Source organism: Sinohyriopsis cumingii, chromosome 4, assembly GCF_028554795.1.
Source record: "Sinohyriopsis cumingii isolate HCF-2022 chromosome 4, ASM2855479v2, whole genome shotgun sequence".
Taxonomy (NCBI): Eukaryota; Metazoa; Mollusca; class Bivalvia; order Unionida; family Unionidae; genus Sinohyriopsis; species Sinohyriopsis cumingii.
The window spans coordinates 42,108,436-42,134,398 of record NC_142964.1 but is presented as its reverse complement, the minus strand read 5'-3'; the positions used below and the strand labels follow the sequence as shown (position 1 = coordinate 42,134,398).

Below are 25,963 nucleotides of genomic sequence, written 5' to 3'. Positions count from 1 at the left end.
AGCCCGCCAGAGCTCGAGCATCTTTATAGTCGTTGCTTTTCAGTTTTCTGCTGCGGCCCTCGGCTTCAAGAAAAACATTTTTCAGTGACCCATTGTGTCAAAAAGGTTGGACAGCACTACAGCATAGTGTTTTCACTAAAATAATTCTTATGTTTTGTTGATCTTAAAATAAGATAGCGCTGATCTGACGTCCAATCTGTGGCCGTGTTAAAAAAATCTTGTTTTCGCTACTCTTTTTAATTGACAAATCATTTTGAGGGTTAATATGGTGTTTACTTGGCCCTAAATGAAAATACCCCTCGTTATGGTCACCACAATGCCTATCTTGGAAATATTGTGAGATCTACTATCAAACGGAAGGACCGTCAACATTGGGTTTTCACCAATATATTTTGTATGATACCTCAATGGTCCTAAATGAAAATGGTACCAATCTTTTATCCAATATGGCTGTCAGGACGGCTGTCGTGAAAATCTTCCTGTCATTACACCCACCCCGAAAGTAGGATCATTATGATTCATGTTTTTAGCCCAAAAGGCTTCTAATGACATCTGTTTTATCCAACATGAATTTTGGTGCCAGTCTGACATCCAAAATGCCGACCACGGTAGCTACATGAAATTTTTTTTTTATCGCTGAAGAATATCAGATGGTTTCGACGTTCAACAGTTAAAAGATAGAAATGTTTTTATCTTTAATTCCCGGAAATTCTTTTCTCTCAGTAAAATATCAGTCCCTTTAAGGGACTCGTGTCATAAGTATTACCTGGTTGTTTAATATTCATTGCTTTTATACAACATGTCTTATTTATTTTGTCTCTTTCCCCAATGTTTTGGTGTGATGTTTCAAAAGCAACTCAATTATCTACACATGTCGACAGCTTTTATTACTTGCTAGCCCCGGATGAAATCAAATTTAGCGCTGCATTATTTTGTCAATTTAGAAGATTTATGTTTTATCCTCTTCGTGCTTGACTGATTCAGGATGCACAATTGTTCGTCCTGCTGAAAGCACATATGTTTCACACGTCTTGTTTCAATCATTCGCAGCAGGCGCGCTATTATAAATGCGATTAGTAATTTCCTTCTTTGTATAATATTTTGAAAGCATTATGAATGACTGTAGTTATTCACACATTTAAGAAAACTAAATCGATAGTTTAGTACCGTTTGTGTCTGTATTCGTTTCTAACGATTCCTTATAGTGATCCGGCGAAAGAAATGAGTTATCGATGAAGTGCTAGTACCATATACCGGCTAATATTCTGAGCTCAAAAATGACCGTAAACCTCAGTAATGCAGGGCCGGATCAGGTCATGTATTGGGGTGGGTTTCCAAAATTTCAAAAGGACTTTTCCCGAAAGGGCATCAAAGTAAAAGTCTATGTTTCTATTTACTCAAGGTGTGCATAATACCAAATTAACGTGCGCAAGAATAAAACGATGGACAAATTTCAAGTGACAAATGACTCTGTATGTGTGTGTGTGTGTGTGTGTGTGTGTGAACTAACGTATTGACGCATGTGGAATTACATTGGCAGGTCATTTGAATAGATGACAAATAAACTTTTGCAGTTTGGATCATGGAATAGCTTCCAGGACTTGAGAGTCATCATAAACCCTCTGATCAGTTCAATGTTGCTTTTCTTTACCAAGTGAAACTGAATATACAGGATCTCAAATGGATAATATTGAATTTATTAAATGAATTGAATAATGGCCAGCTTAATCGTTACCCATTTGAGATTATTTTTATCACATAGTTTTAATTTCAGTGGAAATTATTTAGATTGAAAGAAGAACGAATAATTTCGTTCATTCTGACAGACGTTGCACCTTTCATTTGTTGTGCGTAAGAATTAGTCCCAAACAAAGTTGAACTGTAAGTCTAAGAACAAACATCCTTCCGAATAAACATAACATGTTACACAGAGAAAAAAAATCATTTTCAACACAGAATGTCACATGAGCCTGATGTCGCATTGGTTGAGCGATCGAGTGTAGTAGACTATTCATGTTTACGTAAGTTAACATGTCACTTCTCACAACAAACATTACACTGTTGCAATATTCATTTGAAAGAAGGTACACTGCATGCAGAAATTCCCATATTTACTGTAATGTATGTGCAGTACATGACTTGGAATAGTGACTACAGAATATGTAAACAAATTTCATTTTGAGTCGGAATTGCATCACATATTTACCTCGTAAATATACAGTGGTTTGATAAACTTGTGTCAGTTTAGAGACCGGTTTATGAATGCATTCTTCTGTGAACAAAGGTGAGTTTATTTTCTGCTGTAAGTTAAGATTTAAACCACGCTTATAAATAGGGTGGATTCCATGCAACAGGTTTACCGCCCCAAACCCCACCCCCCCAACCATACACCCGCTAGTAGTATATGGGGATACCATGGGACTTAGCATTAAAAACACCCCCTGGGAACATATAGCGTCAAGGGAAATTTAACATGGAGAAAAATCGTGGGAACATATAGCGTCAAGGGAAATTAACATGGAGAAAAATCGTGGGACTGTTGAGCGTCAAGGGAATTGAACATGGGAATAGGGACTGTATAGCATCAAAGGAATTTAAACAGGGTGGGACTGTATAGCGTCAAGGGAAATTGAACATGGGAAAAATTGCTGGGTCACTCTAGGGACAAGGGGAATTGAACATGGGAATAGAGTGTGGGTCTGTCTAGGGACTAGGGGAATTTAACATATGGAAATTGAACATGGTGGGTCTGTATAGCGTCAAGGGGAATTGAACATGGTGGGATTGTCTAGGGACAATGATGGTAGAGGGTCAAACACAACAGAGACAGAGACATACATACACTAGGACAAGCGTGAGATTTATATATAAAGCATTACCAAGACCTGAAATCTTGCTGGGGTGTTCAAAAATTTGCATAATTACAATGATGCAATAAATAGCTATAATCAAGGAAATGCTCAACGACAAAATGGATGTGACTGAAAGTAACGCTAAAATGACGAAATTGTCCCAGAATTTAAAGGAAAATAAACATATCCCCGAAAATTAAGTTACAACGGTTTAGAATAAAATGTATAAAATTAGTAACTACTTACAATATCAACTTGTGTGACGATCAAGGATAAACACCCATGTATCTATTTATAGCTATAATCAGCTAAAATTCCTATGAAATTCCACTATCTATTTATAGCTCCAACTTGTGGGTTATTCCTTTGGAAAATCCCATTATCTTTTTATAGCTCAGCTTGAGTGACGTTCCTGTTTATGAACTCTAGTACATATATATAGCTACAACCTGTGGAAATCCCCAAGTCCATATTTATAGTCTTAAAATTTCCAGCGTCAGTGACGTCACTGTACTGAACACTAGGGGATAAGTGTCAACAGTGTTGCAAGTGGCTGACCTGAATACGCGCTACTGTAGGTAGGTAGGTAGAATGTATTTGATAGGGATAAAGGGAGTTTTATACGGACAAACAGAGACCAATAGACACACACACACACAAACACACAAACACACACACACACAACGTACGCGCGCAGACATACTCACACACACACACACACACACAGAAACACACAACGTACGCGCGCAGACATACTCACACACACACAAACACACACACACACACACTATAAAATAGATAAAAATAGTAACTACTTACAAAATCAACTTGTGTGACGATCGTCGATAAACACCCATGTATTTATTTATAGCTATGATCAGCTAAAATTCCTATGAAATCTCACTATCTATTTATACTACAACTTGTGGGTTATTCCTTTGGAAAATCCCACTATCTTTTTATAGCCTCAGCTTGAGTGACGTTCCTGTTTATGAACTCTAGTATATATGTATAGCTACAACCTGTGGAAATCCCCAAGTCCATATTTATAGTCTCGAAATTTCCAGCGTCAGTGACGTCACCGTACTGAACACTGGGGATAAATATCAACAGTGTTGCAAGTGGCTGACCTGAATACACGCTACTGCAGGTAGGTAGGTAGAGTGTATCTGATAGGGATAAAGTGAGTTTTATAGGGACAAACAGAGACCAATACACACCCACCCACACACCCACACAACGTACGCGCGCAGACATACGCACACACACACATACACACATACACACACAGAGGGAAGAGGAAAAAACAAAGCCCAAATATACTATCAACACAGAAGGGAGATAATACAAACCCCAAATAAACTATCCACACAAACGTACGCGAACGCATACAAACCCCAAATATACTATCCACACAACGTCGCTAACGCATACAAACCCCAAATATGCTATCCACACTCGGGAGGAAGAAGAAAAAAAACAACCAAATATACGATCTACACAACGTACGCGAACAAACACACACACACACATACACACACACACACAGAGGGAAGAGGAAAAAACAAACCCCAAATAAACTATTCACACAAACGTACGCGAACGCATACAAACCCCAAATATACTATCAACACAGAGTGAAGAAGAAAAAGTTTTTTGAAAGCACCTAAGCCCTCACCTGCAATGACCAACTCTGCCAAACACCTACACCCCACCCCACCCCACCCCCACTCCCAACACTACAAAACCCATTTAACCCGTTATTTTATGGCATCAGTGTGTGATTTAGGAAACATCAAGGCACAAAATGATGGATGAATAGACTGACTATTGTTTACCGACTTGCATGCCTAAAGAGCGTGCGTGAAGGAAAACATCCTTCCATTTCAATTCTAACTAAAACATGATCCAGAGGGATAGAGAGAGGTGAACGAGCACAATTTCATAAAGTGTGAGTAAAAACAAAACACGCCATCCTTATTATACAATGTCACGACCAAGAGACACTTACGTTTTCTTTCTGGTCTATTCTCTTTTAGAAGGTAGTATGAAATTTCACATCAGGGCCAACGCATCGGCTCACATTGTCAATTTTTCCATTTCCATGTCTTTACTGGCACAAGTTCTTCACCATCTTCAATTTCTTCTTCTTTTGAATCCCTCTTCTCTGTTTCGTCTTGTTTTTGTTTCTTCTCTTTTCTCGTAGGGCACTCTGAATTCCAGTGCCCTTTCTCCTGACAAAGATATTAGGTATCTTGACTTTTGTCTCTCTTTCTTAGACGAAGCAGGTATTCTGGAGACAAATACCCATTTACCTTTGCAGATATAGCAAACTTCATTACTGAGCGTCACAGTATTGGTTCGCGTTTTCAAGCTGACCATTTTTTTATATCTCACTTAAACATTTCGACATAAACACTCTCACTCACATCGGTAGAGTCAGAACAGACGTGTTACAGTATTGAGGGGCATGTTATCTTTTTTTTTCAAACTAATAAATTTGGGGTTTGTATGAAGTAAAGAACCGAAAGTACAGTGAAACTCAAGGATGATGACCCAATCTGTCTGTCTATTGATGCGTGTATTTACTTAAGAAGAAATATGACCTCTAAAACACAAAGAGATACGGCAAGCATGATTAGATTAAACACAACGATGTTTTTCCTTCACGCCCGTGTAATTTAGAGTTTCAATCGTCTTTGAACACAAACTTGGTCTCCTTTTGTAGGGCTTGAAATAATAAAAAAAGCTGAAAAATCTTAAGCACTTTGCTATAGATAATTTCATCAACAGACTAAACAACATAAATACGGTTACAACAATAGAAAGCCTTAAATCTTCTATCAAAAAGAAATGCATGAAAAAAATTAAAGATTAACGATAACTAACCAATGAAACCGAATTTAACAAAGGCAATGACATGTGAAGAAATGCCTCTCACTTTGGAAAGGTAGGCGAATGTACTGAAAAAAATTATAAACAGAGAGAAACCTGAATTCAAAATTCAGTTGTTTTTTTTTTCTTCAAAATTATTTCGTTTCTTTTTTCTTTTTTTTTTGGAACAAATCTAAGCACTAATATAGAGTGGAAAAGGGAAAATGCACATACAAGCTTTGATATTTCTGAAAAAAATGAGGGGATATTCCTAACGTTCATAACCACCTATATATGCTTGGACTTGTCTGTGACTTATCCACAAAACAAGATGTACATATTTCTGGTCAAGCTGCAAGTGTGTGCGTGTTTTTGAAATGGTAAAACTTGGATATACAATTTTCTCGTGACACTTATAAAGTGAAGAGTCTGTGCAAGTGTCAAAAGCCAAAGTCATATAAGTTTTGTATTTTGTACGGCTTGTAAAGATTTCCACTTTAGGAAATGTGAAGTATCACAAGTTATTATCACAAACAGAAGTGGAACATAGGGGCTTGCAAGAAAGAAAATAACCCAGACAGTTGGTGTCATCAAGAGTGCTAGAGACGGTACCCGAACTTGCTTGCTTGCTTACTTGAATTAAAGTGATTTTCGCTCTAATGGAGCATGTATCACTGGTTTAATAACGCACCGCGTGATTTTTAATTACTCCTGGGGAAGGAAAGAGAGCCTCATCCCCCAGGCTTTTATGTACTCACAGACTATTTTTAAATTTAGCTACTCAGGTGTAGGACTAACTAGTCCTTAACAACCTGACTGAAAGGTTTTAAACATGAGTGGGAATTGTCTCACCACACACTCATTTTTCTGTCCGAGCGTGGTAAAGGAGGAAAAAGGTGCTCAGCAAGACAGCCATGGATGTTAAGTACTCACCAAAACGCTAGCCCGTACTTATTTCAAATCAAGTCCCGTTTTTTTGCTAATCGACAATAATAAGTACCAATAATGTGTTAACCACCTGTGCAATTAGTTCAAATCTAACGAGTCTGTTAAATTTCCTAACATATCTGTCTAATATTAGTACTTAGTGTACATGAAAATAGCCATACTGATCTTATTTAAATTATTATGTCTAAGCGACATATGCCAGTTTGGTCACTGTTAGGTTTAAAAAGTTACGTTTGTTGCAGTGTTCCAATGGGTCAAGTTTGTTTTGAGAATAGTTTAGTCAAGGAGGGATACCAAGCCAAATATGGTTCCCTATTTAATAAAAAGTAATCTTTTGGAGCCCTAAAAAAGTCTGTTTTTTCTGTTAGAAGGTAACACGTCTCTCTTTTGCTTTCACGTTCTTTCCCGCACTCCTAGTCTCATGATTCTTGATATCAGGAAATGCGTAGCCATGATGGGCGGTAATGTAAGCAGCGGCTTCTACCAGTTGACTGAGGGGGTATCCAGTGTAGGTTTGTCTGTAGACTTGGGGAAGAACTCTGACCCCTAATCCCCATTGAGAAGGTCTTGGTTTAAAGGTGTCTAGAGATCTGTAGGCAACGTATTGTATGGCTCTAATAAACTGCCCTGCTATGTTGACGTCATACAATGCTTGATCTAGCCCCATTTCGGTGTTCTTTTCAACGATGGTCCTCCTCCTCAACCGCCTCAATTTCCTTTTCTGGTTCTGATACTAATTCTTCAGTTGAGGTAGATAGTTTCAAATCCGCTGCTATGGTGTCTGTCGCTGTTATTGTTGTTGTGGTTGTTATTTCAGCTGAGATTGCCTGTAGTATCGGAGTGAGAAAAGAACGTAGTGCCTCCGATAATTACATTTGAGTTTGCCATACCGTTTGTCTAACATAAGTGGACCTTTGTTTTGCCACCACTCTTTCCGGGAGGGGTTGTTTGTTAGGTATAGTCGGCTGTTGACTAGATGTTATTTGTGTTCTCGAGGTGGGTGGAGTGCTAACTGGCAGAAACCGTAAAGTGGGCAAACGACGTGTCAAAGAAGTCAAAGTACGTTGGAAAGGATATCCGACCAGTTATCATTCTTGGATCGACGCTTCGCACGTCATCGAGTATAAAAAGAAGTGACCATCATTCCCTTTCACACAGATTCAGCTACTGCGATCACTCCTTCACCCAATTCTTCTCTGCAAGATTTACAAAAACAACCCTTGTGGGTGAGGTATAGAGAACGTGTGCCTAAAACGCAAATCGTCTTTTTCTGAAAAATCTTCGTGGTGTATTGTGTCATCGGGGCAGCCATTGCCAATTTGAGTTTGCAACAAGGAGACAAACAATTGTGGACCATTGTATTGAGCAGTTACATCGGTTACCTGCTTCCTAATCCCTCCCTGAAATTCTCCTCGAACGGGAACCACGGGAACCTTGGGTCCAGTGTCAGTGCCAGCCACCACTCCAACAACAACTCCATTTTGGGCGGAGACACTCCTCTGACGTCCAGTAACCCCTCGGACAGCCACAGAACTCTGGAGTTATGAGTCACCAAAACCAATTTTACTTAACCTTACCCAGTGACAGTTCCATGGAGGTGTTTCCCCACAACACGTTGTGCTGTTACACGGCTAAATTACCTCAAGCCATCCAGTTAGATCATGAAGCCCACTGGGAAGTGGCTTTAGTAGAAATGATTCACCCTACACAAATCCAAAACATCACCGAAAAGCAAAACACTTTCGAGGTGGAAATCCTGAATGCCCAATTGGAGGAAGAAATCAATAAAATTCGGTTTTTAGGGGACACAAGACCAGCCAGCAATCCAGCCTTCATTATCTACACCTTGAAAATTCCTTCAGGTTATTATTTTAGTGGTGAACATTTGGTGGACACTATTGCGGACAGGTTCAACTTTGCCTTTGGCAAAGCACTGAACAGAGCCAAAAAAAAGTGTGAAGATTGAGTACCATAAAGTGGCTCATCGTCTCGTGATCAAATTTCAAGATACGGACACATTGTCCCTCAGGTTCAATGGTAGTTTGTTTGAAATTTTGGGTGGACATGCAGAAATGGTCGCAAACAATATGAGCCCCAAGATCAAAAGTAATATGGATTTTTACAGAGCTTTTGGAAACCCGGTAGAACTGAACCAAGGACTTAATTTGATCTTTGTGTATTCCGATGTGGTGGAGTACAACGTGGTGGGACACACCTCTGTGCCGTTACTGCGTGTCATTCCTTTCAAAGTGGATAGTACCACAAACAATGACCAGGAAGGTGCAAACACCTATCACGTACACCGTGAATTTGTACATCCTCACTATTTACCCGTCAGTAAGTCGTATTTAGACACTGTCAACATTGCTATAAAAGGAGATCTGGGACAAAATATTCCCTTCTCCAAAGGGAAAGTTACAGTGAAACTCCATTTTCGAAAACGGTTCTCTAACGAATTGTAAGTCAAGACAGCGACGAGTGACATTTTCACCCTATAAAATCCGGCCAGATGCGTGTGGAATTTCAGTTTGCAGAAAATCTACGCGCAGATAATACGGTGAACGTCCTCCTGTATGCTGAATTGGACAATACGATATAAACCAACAGTTTGAGAGATGTCATTCTACACTATTAGAAGTCATGGAAGACTTTTATCAATGTTTATATAGTAGGGATTCTTTGGACATGGAATGTGAAGATCCTGAGGAAGGAGAACCCCAAGACAAAGACGAAGAAGTCATCATGATGAAGTCTAGATGGCCAGAACAAGAATCACATATAGTTTCCTGTTATGCTATAGTCTTGACAGAAACAAAATTAAGGAATTGATCAAGAAAGATTGCTATGGATGTCATAACGATCATCCCAGTCAAATTCAACACGATAAATGCCTAATGCTGAGTCAAGAAGAAAAATTGGACGAATATCTGGACGAAGCTTGGAGTCTCATCTCGGAAGAAGACGTGTTACAACAGTGGTATAAAGGCTTGCGTGAACATTACTGTCCTCCATTAACAACTCAAGAGATCCATCGCATCGAAGCTCTGTTGGATCAGAGTTGGGAGACAAGGCGAAGAAAACGGTTACTTGTCAGACATTTTCAAGCAGAAAGTCAGGATCGAATTGATGACTTAAGAAAAACAAACAAAAAATGGATACCTGAGAACTTTATTACCTTTTGAACCACAGTTCGTACACTGGTTCTTGGAATCCTGTCGTCTGTGCTAAAGATGAACTCCCTCATCGCAAACCTTAAGACCATCAAGCTTATGTCATTAACACGGACGACAGTCATCTCCCAGGAACCCACTGGGTAGCCGTTAACTTTCCTCAAGAAGGATGTGTGAAATATTTCGATTCGTACGGATTGCCCCCTTTGGAAGACGATATCATTGACTTTATGAGAAGAAATGCTCAGACCACCCGATTCAATAATGTGAAATTACAAGGCACAGATTCCTTGGTGTGTGGACAGTACTGTGTGTATTTTCTGCATCATCGCAGCCTGGGCTATTCCTTAGAACATTTAGTGACTCATTTTGATCCTCGTTCTTCTTCAAGAAACGATGTGAAAGTAGATCGATGGTTTTGTGACCAGTATGCTTATCTTTTGTCTCTAACTAGGAAACGAAGTGTCCATCAATGGCCTAATGACTTCCAACAGTGGAAATCACAATTTCATTCACAACGTTGTCAGCCCTGTTTAAAGTAGAGTGTGAATTGAAAAAAAATGTTTGGTATTTGAAAAAAATGTTTGATGTTATAGTGTTGGATTATTGTTAAAAAGAAATGTTAGAGTTGTTTGTTAGTATGAATAAAAAAATGTTGTGTTTTGAAGAAAAAAATGCCTTTGTGGTTTGTTTGGCTATAGGAATCTTGATTCATGCTCTTTGACGTCTCTTTATCCCTCCCATAACACTATTTGAACGTTCCGGCTCGAAAACCGTGTAGTAATGTTTTCCTTCACGTCCGCGCTTTGACAATAAAAACGGGGTAATCTCCAGTCTGCCCATCCATTGTTAACTTATCTTCCTACGAAGATGTGCTCAAGATTAGCCAAGTTGAACGAAGCCTATGTGAATTTGCATAGGGTCATGACAAGTCTGATACCGAGACCGCAAGAGATAGACAATATCATAATGTTGAAAGTCACTGAAGACCTGAAAGAAGAGCTCTTCAAGGAGGAATTCAAGAAGAGGAAAGAAGAATGGATGGAGAAGTACAGACTTCATAAACGGCAGAGAGAGCAGCAACAGCAGCAGCATGAACCTGACAGAGGCTTTGTCAACAGTTGTATCGACACCAAAGAGTCCTTCTTCTCTTTTCCGAAGAAGCAGACCTTATCCTGTGGGAAAGCCTGTCGTCAGAGGAGGCCGCCATCTTATAACCTAAGCGATCGCCATAGCTTCAAGTTCCCAAAAAAAAATTTCAGGGCTACCCCATACTCTCGAAAAGAAATAACATTCCATTGCCTATGATATGTTAGTCAGTTAGAAGAAAAAATACAGAAGTGAGTCTATCAGCACATGATTTCTTTATCTTGGTTAGAAAGTGTGACTCTAAGTTGTTCGTTTCCGTCGCTTATCAAAATTTTAAAAATAGTAATGTTCTGTAAAAAAGTGAGTGAGTGCCTCTTTTAGGTCTGTGCGTTTTTGGTTTTTTTTGTTGGTGATAATATGGACAATGTAAGTTCGGGTACAACGAAATTAAAAGAATTAGGCCCAGAACTCGGTGTGGAGGGAAGAAATATACGCAACAGCAGCGGGAGCAAGAAATGCAGACCTAGCCAGTTAGCATTGAGACATTCTGCGTTTGACAATGCCTTTGATGTCGTACACGTCGTCTTTTTTGGTAACACGACTTGATTTGAAATAAGTACGGCCTAGCGTTTTGGTGAGTACTTAACATCCATGGCTGTCTTGCTGAGCACCTTTTTTACTCTTTTACCACGCTCGGACAGAAAAATGAGTGTGTGGTGAGACAATTCCCACTCATGTTTAAAGCCTTTCAGTCAGGTTGTTAAGGACTAGTTAGTCCTACACCTGAGTGGCTAAATTTAAAAATAGTCTGTGAGTACATAAAAGCCTGGGGGATGAGGCTCTCTTTCCTTCCCCAGGAGTAATTAAAAATCACGCGGTGCGTTATTAAACCAGTGATACATGCTCCATTAGAGCGAAAATCACTTTAATTCAAGTAAGCAAGCAAGTAAGTTCGGGTACCGTCTCTAGCACTCTTGATGACACCAACTGTCTGGGTTATTTTCTTTCTTGCAAGCCCCTATGTTCCACTTCTGTTTGTGATAATAACTTGTGATACTTCACATTTCCTAAAGTGGAAATCTTTACAAGCCGTACAAAATACAAAACTTATATGACTTTGGCTTTTGACACTTGCACAGACTCTTCACTTTATAAGTGTCACGAGAAAATTGTATATCCAAGTTTAACCATTTTCAAAAACACGCACACACTTGCAGCTTGACCAGAAATATGTACATCTTGTTTTGTGGATAAGTCACAGACAAGTCCAAGCATATATAGGTGGTTATGAACGTTAGGAATATCCCCTCATTTTTTCAGAAATATCAAAGCTTGTATGTGCATTTTCCCTTTTCCACTCTATATTAGTGCTTAGATTTGTTCCAACAAAAAAAAAAAGAAAAAAGAAACGAAATAATTTTGAAGAAAAAAAAAACAACTGAATTTTGAATTCAGGTTTCTCTCTGTTTATAATTTTTTCAAGTTGATGGTGCATGACAGAGTACATTCGCCTACCTTTCCAAAGTGAGAGGCATTTCTTCACATGTCACTGCCTTTGTTAAATTCGGTTTCATTGGTTAGTTATCGTTAATCTTTAATTTTTTTCATGCATTTCTTTTTGATAGAAGATTTAAGGCTTTCTATTGTTGTAACCGTATTTATGTTGTTTAGTCTGTTGATGAAATTATCTATAGCAAAGTGCTTAAGATTTTTCAGCTTTTTTTATTATTTCAAGCCCTACAAAAGGAGACCAAGTTTGTGTTCAAAGACGATTGAAACTCTAAATTACACGGGCGTGAAGGAAAAACATCGTTGTGTTTAATCTAATCATGCTTGCCGTATCTCTTTGTGTTTTAGAGGTCATATTTCTTCTTAAGTAAATACACGCATCAATAGACAGACAGATTGGGTCATCATCCTTGAGTTTCACTGTACTTTCGGTTCTTTACTTCATACAAACCCCAAATTTATTAGTTTGAAAAAAAAAGATAACATGCCCCTCAATACTGTAACACGTCTGTTCTGACTCTACCGATGTGAGTGTGAGTGTTTATGTCGAAATGTTTAAGCGAGATATAAAAAAATGGTCAGCTTGAAAACGCGAACCAATACTGTGACGCTCAGTATTTTGATGTGGTAAGAGGAAATGGTACAACACACACACAAAGAGGGCTTGTAAGTTCACATTTCAGTGTCTGCACTGTAATGATAACAACGCAAGAACATAGGGATTATTATGCCACACAGTCCTAGAACAAAACAATGCATCACCCGTTGTAAGCCATTTCATTGGCTATACTTATTTTCTTACCGCGTTCGCTTCGAATTGACTTGAGTAGCTATTCAGACAGTGACGAGAATGGCCATGCTTTACTGGGTCTATTCTATAGGCGATTTATATAAAAAGATATTTTTAAAAATTAAACTAATGCACGAACAATCGTACCATGGGCGATCCCATGGAAATTGTGTCCGTCTTATTGCAAAATACATCAACATTTAATTTAACCGTGCAGATCGCTAGAACAAACCTTTGATAATACACATTTTGAAAAGTGTTGTGTGACACGGATCGCCATTGTCGTTTGGTGTCTGCTTTCTTCTTCGAAAAGAGATCGTTTCGTCTTGACTATAAAAATTTAATTTGACTAAGTTTTACGCACTACTTGAACTCATACATTTACGTTGTAGGTGTAAGCAGTCGTTCTCAGTTTTCTGGAAGTTCGTTTTTGCGTTTATCAGATCTGATACTATTTTTTATGGACCGAACGAAATTTCTTTTGGCGTGAATCAGGACTTGTGGTTTTGTGGCATAATTGGAGAGCATTGATTAAAGCCCAGTTATGTCGTCTTCGAAATCGCTGACACGGATTTGAACTAACACTTCAGGTTTTGTGTGAGGCGATACGGTACATCATTGCCTTTTACTTCCTCAATGAAATCGTTTCATCTTATTGCAAAATTCCATTTGACTAGGTTTCATACGCAGCAGGTCTCTGTATATAAGGAGAGTGTCTTAGCGTCAGAGTATTCATTCCGCTCTCAAACGATCAAGAAGATGGAAGAGTCAGCACAGATCGACCTGCTGGTCAAATATTTGCTAAAAGTCATACGAAAGCATAATTCACATGCGAAAGTGGCAACAAAACTTACTCTTTTGATCGTTGATTTGATGAGAGTCATACGAAAGTGTGTAAGTGCTAATGAAGTTTGCTATATCTGCAAAGGTAAATGGGTATTTGTCTCCAGAATACCTGCTTCGTCTAAGAAAGAGAGACAAAAGTCAAGATACCTAATATCGTTGTCAGGAGAAAGGACACTGGAATTCAGAGTGCCCTACGAGAAAAGAGAAGAAACAAAAACAAGACGAAACAGAGAAGAGGGATTCAAAAGAAGAAGAAATTGAAGATGATGAAGAACTTGTGCCAGTAAAGACATGGAAATGGAAAAATTGACAATGTGAGCCGATGCGTTGGCCCTGATGTGAAATTTCATACTACCTTCTAAAAGAGAATAGACCAGAAAGAAAACGTAAGTGTCTCTTGGTCGTGACATTGTATAATAAGGATGGCGTGTTTTGTTTTTACTCACACTTTATGAAATTGTGCTCGTTCACCTCTCTCTATCCCTCTGGATCATGTTTTAGTTAGAATTGAAATGGAAGGATGTTTTCCTTCACGCACGCTCTTTAGGCATGCAAGTCGGTAAACAATAGTCAGTCTATTCATCCATCATTTTGTGCCTTGATGTTTCCTAAATCACACACTGATGCCATAAAATAACGGGTTAAATGGGTTTTGTAGTGTTGGGAGTGGGGGTGGGGTGGGGTGGGGTGTAGGTGTTTGGCAGAGTTGGTCATTGCAGGTGAGGGCTTAGGTGCTTTCAAAAAACTTTTTCTTCTTCACTCTGTGTTGATAGTATATTTGGGGTTTGTATGCGTTCGCGTACGTTTGTGTGGATAGTTTATTTGGGGTTTGAATTATCTCCCTTCTGTGTTGATAGTATATTTGGGGTTTGTTTTTTCCTCTTCCCTCTGTGTGTGTATGTATGTATGTGTGTGTGTGTGTGTGTGTGTGTGCGTATGTCTGCGCGCGTACGTTGGGAGGGTGTGTGGGTGTGTGTGTATTGGTCTCTGTTTGTCCCTATAAAACTCACTTTATCCCTATCAGATACACTCTACCTACCTACCTGCAGTAGCGTGTATTCAGGTCAGCCACTTGCAACACTGTTGATATTTATCCCCTAGTGTTCAGTACAGTGACGTAACTGACGCTGGAAATTTCGAGACTATAAATATGGACTTGGGGATTTCCACAGGTTGTAGCTATACATATATACTAGAGTTCATAAACAGGAACGTCACTCAAGCTGAGGCTATAAAAAGATAGTGGGATTTTCCAAAGGAATAACCTGCAAGTTGTAGTATAAATAGATAGTGAGATTTCATAGGAATTTTAGCTGATCATAGCTATAAATAGATACATGGGTGTTTATCGACGATCGTCACACAAGTTGATTTTGTAAGTAGTTACTAATTTTTATCTATTTTATAGTGTGTGTGTGTTTGTGTGTGTGAGTGAGTATGTCTGCGCGCGTACGTTGTGTGTTTCTCTGTGTGTGTGTGTGTGTGAGTATGTCTGCGCGCGTACGTTGTGTGTGTGTTTGTGTGTTTGTGTGTGTGTGTGTGTGTGTGTCTGCGCGCGTACGTTGTGTGTGTGTGTGTGTTTGTGTGCTTGTGTGTGTGTGTGTGTGGTCTCTGTTTGTCCGTATAAAACTCCCTTTATCCCTATCAAATACATTCTACCTACCTACCTACAGTAGCGCGTATTCAGGTCAGCCACTTGCAACACTGTTGACACTTATCCCCTAGTGTTCAGTACAGTGACGTCACTGACGCTGGAAATTTTAAGACTATAAATATGGACTTGGGGATTTCCACAGGTTGTAGCTATATATATGTACTAGAGTTCATAAACAGGAACGTCACTCAAGCTGAGCTATAAAAAGATAATGGGATTTTCCAAAGGAATAACCCACAAGTTGGAGCTATAAATAGATAGTGGAATTTCATAGGAATTTTAGCTGATTATAGCTATAAATAGATACATGGGTGTTTATCCTTGATCGTCACACAAGTTGATATTGTAAGTAGTTACTAATTTTATACATTTTATTCTAAACCGTTGTAACTTAATTTTCGGGGATATGTTTATTTTCCTTTAAATTCTGGGACAATTTCGTCATTTTAGCGTTACTTTCAGTCACATCCATTTTGTCGTTGAGCATTTCCTTGATTATAGCTATTTATTGCATCATTGTAATTATGCAAATTTTTGAACACCCCAGCAAGATTTCAGGTCTTGGTAATGCTTTATATATAAATCTCACGCTTGTCCTAGTGTATGTATGTCTCTGTCTCTGTTGTGTTTGACCCTCTACCATCATTGTCCCTAGACAATCCCACCATGTTCAATTCCCCTTGACGCTATACAGACCCACCATGTTCAATTTCCATATGTTAAATTCCCCTAGTCCCTAGACAGACCCACACTCTATTCCCATGTTCAATTCCCCTTGTCCCTAGAGTGACCCAGCAATTTTTCCCATGTTCAATTTCCCTTGACGCTATACAGTCCCACCCTGTTTAAATTCCTTTGATGCTATACAGTCCCTATTCCCATGTTCAATTCCCTTGACGCTCAACAGTCCCACGATTTTTCTCCATGTTAATTTCCCTTGACGCTATATGTTCCCACGATTTTTCTCCATGTTAAATTTCCCTTGACGCTATATGTTCCCAGGGGGTGTTTTTAATGCTAAGTCCCATTGACGCTCTAGTATCCCCATATACTACTCCCGCTATCAACTGATTAATACCCTGAGTTTTAGAAAAATCAGAATCAAATAAAGTGATATGTTCACATGTTATATTATCGAAAATACCATCGGAACAGTCTGGGTCAGCTAGTGTGGTGTGTCCTTGGGCAATGCACAATATTCCGATTGGGTCAGCACTACATACATTCATGTGTTCCTGTGCCTGGTATCACAAAACAAACTGGGACAGTCAGATGTTATTGCATCCTCGTGCTGTTTCTATGAAATTCAATAATAGTTTTTCTCTGTTTCCTGTAGATTTTTACCGAGAAATCTTACATGCGTTAAATTAAGGCAGTGGGAAAGGTTTCAATGGAAAATGAAAAGAGCTGAGCCAATTGGAATTACATTCCAATTCGGCCGATTCCAGAAATGTCATTTGCATTCAAAATGTTATACATTTTGTAGAAAAAGCACCTACTTCCAGAAAATGTAACACTTCCTAAGCTCAGTGTTTCTGCATGATTTGTCCCGTTATAATAATAATAATAATAATAATAATAATAATAATAATAATAATAACAGTAATAATGAGGACTTTGTATAGCGCATAATCTTTAGAAGCTCTAAGCGCTTTACAACATTAGAAAACACCTATAACATAAAAAAGACATATATAATGATATGATTACAAAAACAAACACCATAGAAATTAGAAAACATAAACAACATGCTGAAAATATTTAAGGTAGGAAACATTATTAGGTCTTTGTGCATAGTATAGGTAAAATAGTCTTGGTGCATCCGAACTTATAATCATATCATTAGTTTCATGAATAGTTTAGAAAAACGAAGAACGTTTGAAAAAAAACTGTGGTGCTTTCCAAAGGTTGCAAATAGCAATGTAGATTTCTTTTGCAAAAGCATTGGTACGCTAAACCATAACCAGATTGTTCTCCGAGGCATTCTCAAAATGACAACTGCAAGAGAATGATGATATGCAAAACATTTCATCATTGAAACGATAAAGTTTCATGTACTTACAATAAAATTAAGGAACGTACTTTGTTTATACACTAAACCCAGTAGTAAGTGTAATTGTTGCTTTATTGTTTTCCACGTCTGTTCTGGGAATTGCCTTAAACATTTGTGGTCCATGTTTAAACCAGAGAAACATTTAAATGCCGGAAGTGTAAGTAGTAAGGGGGGTCACATTACGTACAATGGGAATTAGCATTAAAAAACACCCTGGGTCACTTTACGTACAATGGAAATTTAACATGGAGAAAAATCGTATAGCACTTTACGTACAAGGGGAATTAACATGGCGAAAAATCGTGGGTCAATATACGTACAAGGGGAATTTAACATGGGGAATAGAGTTTGGGCTTGTTTAGGGACAAGGGGATTTTTTTTTTTTTTTTTAAATTTTTTTAAAAAAGGGTAGGCAATTGAAAAGTCATTCTCTTTTCGAGAAATATGGGGGGCCCTGAAAAGGGCCTTTGGGTTTCTTCTAACACTTCCACTTCTTCAACCATCTTCTCACTTTTGTCACTATTCCTGTCTTCTTTTTCTCCTTTTCTGGCATCCAGTCAGGATGACCTAGAGCTCTAAACTTTTCCTGAACTTTTATCCAATTCTGATTCAACCTCTCAAACTCTGCCTGTTTCTTTTTGTTTTCCACATCTTTTCTTTCTTCCCTCCATTTCTCTTTAATCTTCTCTACTTCTTCCTCCATTACTTTTCTCATCAGATCTTCCCCTTTCTACACCTTTTCCAATCCCCATTTTACATTTCTCCACTCTGTCCAGTACAATATTTTTTCTAGGAAGCACCGGACTTTGATGACATTATCCAGTGCTTCCTTCAAACTTCCCACTCTGAAGTAAGGTGGGTTAATGAAGCCTCTTGACTTACTGACTTCTTCTTCAATCATCCCTGCTATGATATCTCTTGCTGTCTTTAGGCCTTGAACTTGACTCGTTACAAAGTCTTTCATATCTCCATGCCTCCATTCCTCTTCTATTCTTCCTAAAACATATTCTACATCCATTATCCAGAAATAGATGTCTCTCAATAGATTAAATAGAACTGATACTTGAGTCATTTTTGTCTCAGTTATTCCTTAGAATGGTTCCAACATCAAACTTTGTGGGTTCTTATAGTGAAAGCACGGACGTGATGGAAAACATCCCCTAAAAACATAAAATTGATCTTACCTAGATCATGACCAAACAACGCGGACGTGAAAGAAAACATCCCCACTTTTTCTCATTTCATATAATAAAACCCAAACTATACTCTCCACATACGCTAAGAAACAATAAACAAATCCATAATTTACTATCCACACAATCGTACGTGAGGGCTTACAATCACAAACACAAACACACAAAAATACTAACACATACCCTCACACTATGAAAAAAGAGTTAGTGTTTATATTCACACTACTCTACCTACACACATTGGCAAATTAATAGTTATTTCTTTTCTAGAGTATTGGGTAGCCCTGAAAAGGGCTGTTGGTTTTTTTTTTTTTTGAACTCCAGATGCACCTATCTAATGGTTGCTCCTTCCTGGCCTGGCGCCACACACGCATCTTCTTCCCCAGTCTCCTTTCACCTTTCTTCTTGGGAGTGCAGAGGCAGGATATGTGGCTTCAGAATCCCAATTTTCGGTTTCTGGGATTCTGAAATTTCTTCTTCTCTCCTTTTCCTCCTCCTCCCCCTCTTCTTTGTTTCTTCTCTCCTCCTCTTCTTTTCTTCTTCTTTCCTCCTCCTCTTTCATTCTTGCTTCTTCGACAATGGCCTCCGCGGCCAGTTCATTTAGTATGCGCCTGGCATATTCCAGGTGCATCTGGAGTTCTAACAGTTTCACAATTCTGGTGTTCATTCTTCTGGTGGTGTTGATCAATCAACAAGGGTAGCTAGACTGCCAAGCGAGTTTCAATTTATACTGAAAGCGCGGACGTGATGGAAAACATTCCCCTAAAAACATAAAATTGATCTTACCTAGATCATGACCAAAGAAACAACAACGCGCGGACCTAAAAGAAACACTCACTCACTTTTTATGCTACCCATCACTATTTTAAAATTTTTTATAAATCACTTCAATAGACTATTTACATACGCAAAGCAATCCAATCTAACTCCAAATATACACCTCAAACACCAAAAAAGGCATCATTTTAATCTACTATCCATACCAACATACTTGAGCACTTACAAACACAAACACACAAACACATACCCTCACATTTTTTAAAAAAAGAGTTAGTGTTTATATTCACACTACTCTACCTACACACATTGGCAAATCAATCGTTATTTCTTTTCTAGAGTATTGGGTAGCCCTGAAAAGGGCTGGGTTTTTTTTGTTTGCTATGGCAATCTTTTTTTTAGTTTCTAAGAATGCGATGTCCTCTGAGGATAGACTTTCTGGCGATAGGTCTGCTTCTTCGGAAAGAGAAGAAGAACTCTTTGGTGTCGATACGACAATCGACAAAGCCTCTGTCAGGTTCAGGTTGCTGCTGCTGCTGTTGTTGTTGTTATTGTTGCTGCTGCTGTTGCTGCTGTCTCTGAAGTCTGTACTTCTCTGTCCATTCTTCTTTTTCCCTGTTCATTTCTTCTCTGAAGAGCTCTTCTATCAGGTCTTCAGTAACTTTTAACATTCTCACATTCTCTATTTCTTCTGGCTTCGGTATCAGACTGTGTCTGACCCTATGCAAATTCACGTAGGCTTCGTTGAGCTTAGCTAGTTTGGAGCACATCTTCGTAGGAGGATGAGTCGACAATGGATGGTTAGACTGGAAACAACCCCCAGTTTTTAAAGTCAAAGCGCGGACGTGAAGGAAAACATCCCGCACACGGTTTTCGAGCCGCAACGTTCAGTGAGTGTCATGAGAGGGATAGTAAGAAATGAAAGAGCATCAATCCAACATTCTTCTAGCTAAACAAAAGACAAAGGCTTTTTTTCAAAACACAACATTTTTTATTCAATAATCACTTAGCACTAAACAACAACTCTAACATTTTTAACAATAATCCAACATTATAACATCAAACAATTTTTTTTCAAATCACACACATTTTTTCTCAATTGACAGTCTACTTTAAACAGGGCTGACAACGTTGTGAATGAAATTGTGATTTCCACAGTTGGAAATCATTAGGCCATTGATGGACACTTCGTTTCCTAGTTAGAGACAAAAGATAAGCATAATGGTCACAAAACCATCGATCTACTTTCACATCATTTCTAGAAGAAGAACGAGGATCAAAATGAGTCACAAATGTTCTAAGGAATAGCCCAGGCTGCGATGATGCAGAAAATACACACAGTACTGTCCACACACTAAGGAATCTGTGCCTTGTAATTTCACATTATTGAATCGGGTGGTTTGAGCATTTCTTCTCATAAAGTCAATGATATCGTCTTCCAAAGGGGGCAATCCATACGAATCGAAATATTCCACACATCCTTCTTGAGGAAAGTAGACGGCTACCCAGTGGGTTCCTGGGAGATGACTGTCGTCCGTGTTGATGACGTAAGCTTGATGGTCTTTAGGTTTGCGATGAGGGAGTTCATCTTTAGCACAGACGACAGGATTCCAAGAAGCCGTATACGGACTGTGGTTCAAAAGGTAATAAAGTTCCCAGGTATCCATTGATTTGTGTGTGTTTTTTTCTTCTTCTTCACAGGTAATAATAAGTCGTCAATTCGATCCTGACTTTTTGCTTGAAAATGTCTGACGAATAAACGGTTATTCGTTCTGTTTCCTCACTCTGATTCAGGAGAGCTTCGATACGATGGATCTCTTGAGTGGTTAATGGTGGACAAGAATGTTCACGCAAGTCTTTATACCACTGGTGCAACACGTCTTTGTTCGAGATGAGACTCCAAGCTTCGTCCAGATACTCGTCCAATTTTTCTTCTTGACTCAACATCAGGCATTTATCGTGTTGAATTTGACTGGGATGATCGTTTTGACATCCATAACAATTTTTCTTGATCAATTCCGTTATTTTTTCCACCAAGTGTTTGGCAAAACAGGAGACTAAATGAGCTTCTTGTTCTGGCCATCTCGACTTCATCATGATCACTTCTTCTTCTTTTTCCACGGTCTCCTCACATTCTGTCTTTAAGGTTTCTCCACTAGGTAAAGAGGGATAACAGTCTTCCATGGCTTCTAATAATCTAGAATGACTTCTCTCAAACTGTTGATTTCTATGGTATTATCGAATTCTGCATACAGGATGACGTTCACTGTCTGGTCCAGTGGCTTTGCAAACTGAAGTTCCACACGAATCTGGCCGGATTTTATAGGGTGGAAATGTCCCTCGTCGCTGCCTTGGTCTGGAGTGAAATCGAAAGCCCACAAATCATAGCCTCCTGCATACTCGTCGTACGTAATGCCGTGACTGGTGTTGGTTCCTAACTGTCCGGTGGCTTCGTACAGGGACAAGTACGATCTCAAGTAATTCATCTTCTTGTCACTAAAGTCAGGTTCGAAAGGTCGGGTACACAAGGTCTTGCCATCGCGACTGACTTCGATTTTCTTCACGTTGAAGTGTTGAAAGTTAAAAGGATTTTTTTTGAAGGCTCCGTTGAAGGCTTCATTCTCGACCATACGAAGGATTAAACGTTTGGGTAACTGTCCTTGAAACAGATGATCTTCGATCATGGAATGATGGTTAGCGGGAATGGTGAAGGTTTTCACTTCCACACGTCGTATGGGATACTTGGCGGTGGTTCTGCTCAACGTTTGACTGATTTCGTTACCTACTTTAGGTAACACTTCCACGCGTTGTACGTAGAGTTTGACCTCCTCGATTTTGCTTTTGGGATTGCCACCAGTAGTAGCATCACTATCAGCCAACAAATGGAAAGCGGTACTGCTACGATTCAGTCTCAAGCGAACATTGACCCCGTTCAGCAAATATTTCTCTTGCAACCACATGTCCAAATGCAAACGATTCATCAGTTCTAAACTGTGTTCACCTACGATTTTCTTTTGTCTTTCCCCAAAGCCGTTATTGTCTTTATCTAGTTCGTCAAACTCCTTCGCTTCGTCAGGTTCCCACAGCACACAAGCATTGAGATGAGTATCCTTGGCATCTATTCCGTACGTCAAGAGATTTTCCAGGTAGGCACGGTAAGGGTAAGTATCCATGCTGCTGCTGACCAGTTTGTTATTCAAGTACAAGTCCACTGAGCTGAACAAGGAATGCATGAAATTGTTGACGGGAGCAATATTCTCAGTGTCTGCTACTGCACCATTATCCTTATCTAGAACTTTGACTTTCAAGTACAAGTAACTGCTATTCAGATCGATGTATTCTTCGGGTTGTCCTTTGATTTCAAACTCGATGGGAGCGGAATCGGTCAATGAGGAGACGGGGTGAAATTCCACCCACTGGGATTCTTGCATCGTCATCATGGTGTGGGGCATGGCAAACAGATCCAGTTCCGTCTTGGAACAAGTGCAAGACTCTCGGTGCATCATTTTTTTTTCTGTATTTCAATAATCGAAAACGTCTAAGTCTCGAACGGTTCTTCTTTTCTTGGCCTTTCTAGCTTGAAGTCTGGTGAAAGGGTGTTTTCTTCGTCGTCGTCTCTTTCTGCCTTGTCCTTGCTGAATGCCTGACTCGGTAGCTTGCAGGGCATTTATAGGTGTGTCTCGTCGGCCTAAAATGTCTTTACCCGTTTGCAGCAAGACATTTTTGCCTGCCCTCATGAAGGCTTCTTTAGGGTTTTGTTTGTCGATGATGACATTTTGGAGAAATTCTTTGCCTTGCGTCAGTGCCGCATCTTTCAAGGCGTGTAATCCGCGTGTCACCATCGGTTTCAACACCGGGGCCACCGAACGAAAGGCCGATTTTAACATGTCTCCTAAACCGTGTCCTCGCTGTCGTGCAACCCCTCGGTACACTGGATACATGACTTACTTACGAATCGTGAGAGAACCGTTTACGAAAATGGAGTTTCACTGTGACTTTTCCTTTGGTGAATGGAATATTTTGTCCCAAATCTCCTTTTACAGTAATGTTGACCGTGTCCAAATACGACTTGCTGACCGGCAAATAGTGAGGATGGACAAATTCGCGATGGACGTGGTAAGTGTTTCCACCTTCTTCGTCAGCGGCCGTGGCAGAATCCACTTTGAAAGGAATGACACGCAGTAACGGCACGGAGGTGTGTCCCACCACGTTGTACTCCACCACATCGGAGTACACGAACATCAAATTCAGCCCTTGGTTCAGTTCTACCGGGGTAGGAAAATACTCGGCAAAAGACTCGTTGTCAAAAATGACTGCTGATTCGAGTTTTTGTTCTACTTTCTTCCTCGCCTCCATGTCACCGCCCAACATGTCAAACAATTCAGGACAAAATAAAATGGACACGATTTTACTCGGCTCAATTTTCATCAAGAAGCGACGAGCTGCTTTGTGGTACTCCATGGTGACCTTTTTTTGTTGGGCAAGCTCCAACGCTTTCCCAAACACGGCATTAAACTTGGAGCTTATGGTGCTGACCAAATGTTGACCACAAAAATAATAGCCTCGGGGAATCAAAATCTTGTAGGTCCACGTTTGAGTTTTGTCATCATAGGTTTTGAGATTATATTTGACATTACTCAAGTTCTTTTGCACTTGCTCGTCATGAACTTCCACCGTAAAAAAATTTTGATTGGGAACGACATTGAGGACTTGGGTCGGGTGAATCATTTCTACTAAAGCCACTTCCCAATGGGCTTCGTGATCTAAGGGGATGGCCTGAGGTAATTTGGCCGTGTAACAGCACAACGTGTTGTGGGGAAACACCTCCATGGAACTGTCACTGGGTAAGGTTAAGTAAAATTGGTTTTCGTGACTCATAATTCCAGAGTTCTGTGGCTGTCCGATGGGTTATTACTGGACGTCAGAGGCGTGTCTCCGTCTAAAATGGGGTTCTGATTGTGGTTGGAGTGGTGACTGACACTGGCACTGGACACAAGGTTCCCGTTCGAGGAGAATTTCAGGGAGGGATTTGGGAAGCAGGTAACCGATGCAACTGCTCAATAAAATGGTCCACAATTGTTTGTCTCCTTGTTGCAAACTCAAATTGGCGATGGCTGCCCCGATGACACAATACACCACGAAGATTTGGCAGAAAAAGACGATTTGCGTTTTAGGCACACGTTCTCCACACCACACCCACAAGGGTTGTTTTTGTAAATCTTGCACAGAAGAACTAGGTGAAGAAGGAGTGGTCGACGTAGCTGCGTCTGCTGTGTGAAAGGGAATGATGGTCACTTCTTTTTATAGTCAATGACTTGCGAAGCGTCGATCCAAGAATCAAAACTGGGTGGATATCCTTTCCAACGTACTTTGACTTCTTTGACACGTCGTTTGCCCACTTTACGGGTTCTGCGTTCGAGAATGCTTTCGATGTCGTACACGTCGTCTCCTTTTTTGGTCACACGTTGTAACTCGGGCAAATAAAACGTTCCTTTGAGCACTTCTCCGTTCATGTCTTCCAATTTATAGACGGCAGGATGACGGCCATGCACTCGTCCAGTGACGCGAAACAATTCGGTCGTCCAGTTAGGTAAGTAACCTTTGTCGAAAGTGCGTTTGGTTTGCCAATGCGCACCCAGTCTCCTACGGTCAACTCTCCACTTTTCTTGGGGACAGCCCTCGTCGGGGACGTACCAAACAGGCGCTCAAACACCAGCACTTCGTTCTCGGAAGGCACGCTTTGCGGGGCACGTCCGATGCTTTGATGGTAAGATTGGTTGTACGCTTGCACCAGATGCGGTAAGATGTCGATGTACTTCAGAGTGTGGTGATGCGTAAAATATTTCCACATGCGTTCTTTCAAAGTGCGTTGAAAACGTTCCACGATGCTGGCTTTGGTTTCGGGATTCTCGGTGGTAAAAAAATGAATGTCACGTTTCTTTAATTCTTTTTGGAAAGCTTGGTTCAGAAATTCGGTGCCTTTGTCCGTTTGCCATCGAAGAGGGTGACGACCGCTTTGTTTCAACACCCGTTGCAGGGCTCGCACTAACTCGCTGCTGGATTTGGAAGTCAAGGGCACGACCCAGGCAAATTTGGAAAAGACGTCGATGACACAAAACAAATATGAGTAGCCACGATTGTAGCTGGCCAAATGAGAGACATCGGCTAAATCGGCTTGCCATTGATGATCGATGCCTTCCACTCGGGT

General features: G+C 39.9%; 1 protein-coding gene across 1 annotated transcript in view; it reads left to right on the top strand.

The window, feature by feature from the left end:
• Positions 1-2,151: 2,151 nt before the first annotated feature.
• Positions 2,152-25,963, top strand: part of LOC149801051 (zwei Ig domain protein zig-8-like) — an 85,906-nt gene continuing 62,094 nt past the window's right edge. Inside the window, exon 1 of the mRNA XM_089955087.1 lies at positions 2,152-2,284. Within this exon, the coding sequence (XP_089811213.1) occupies positions 2,263-2,284 (22 nt within the window). The 5' untranslated portion in view covers positions 2,152-2,262. The remainder of the gene's footprint in view (positions 2,285-25,963) is intronic.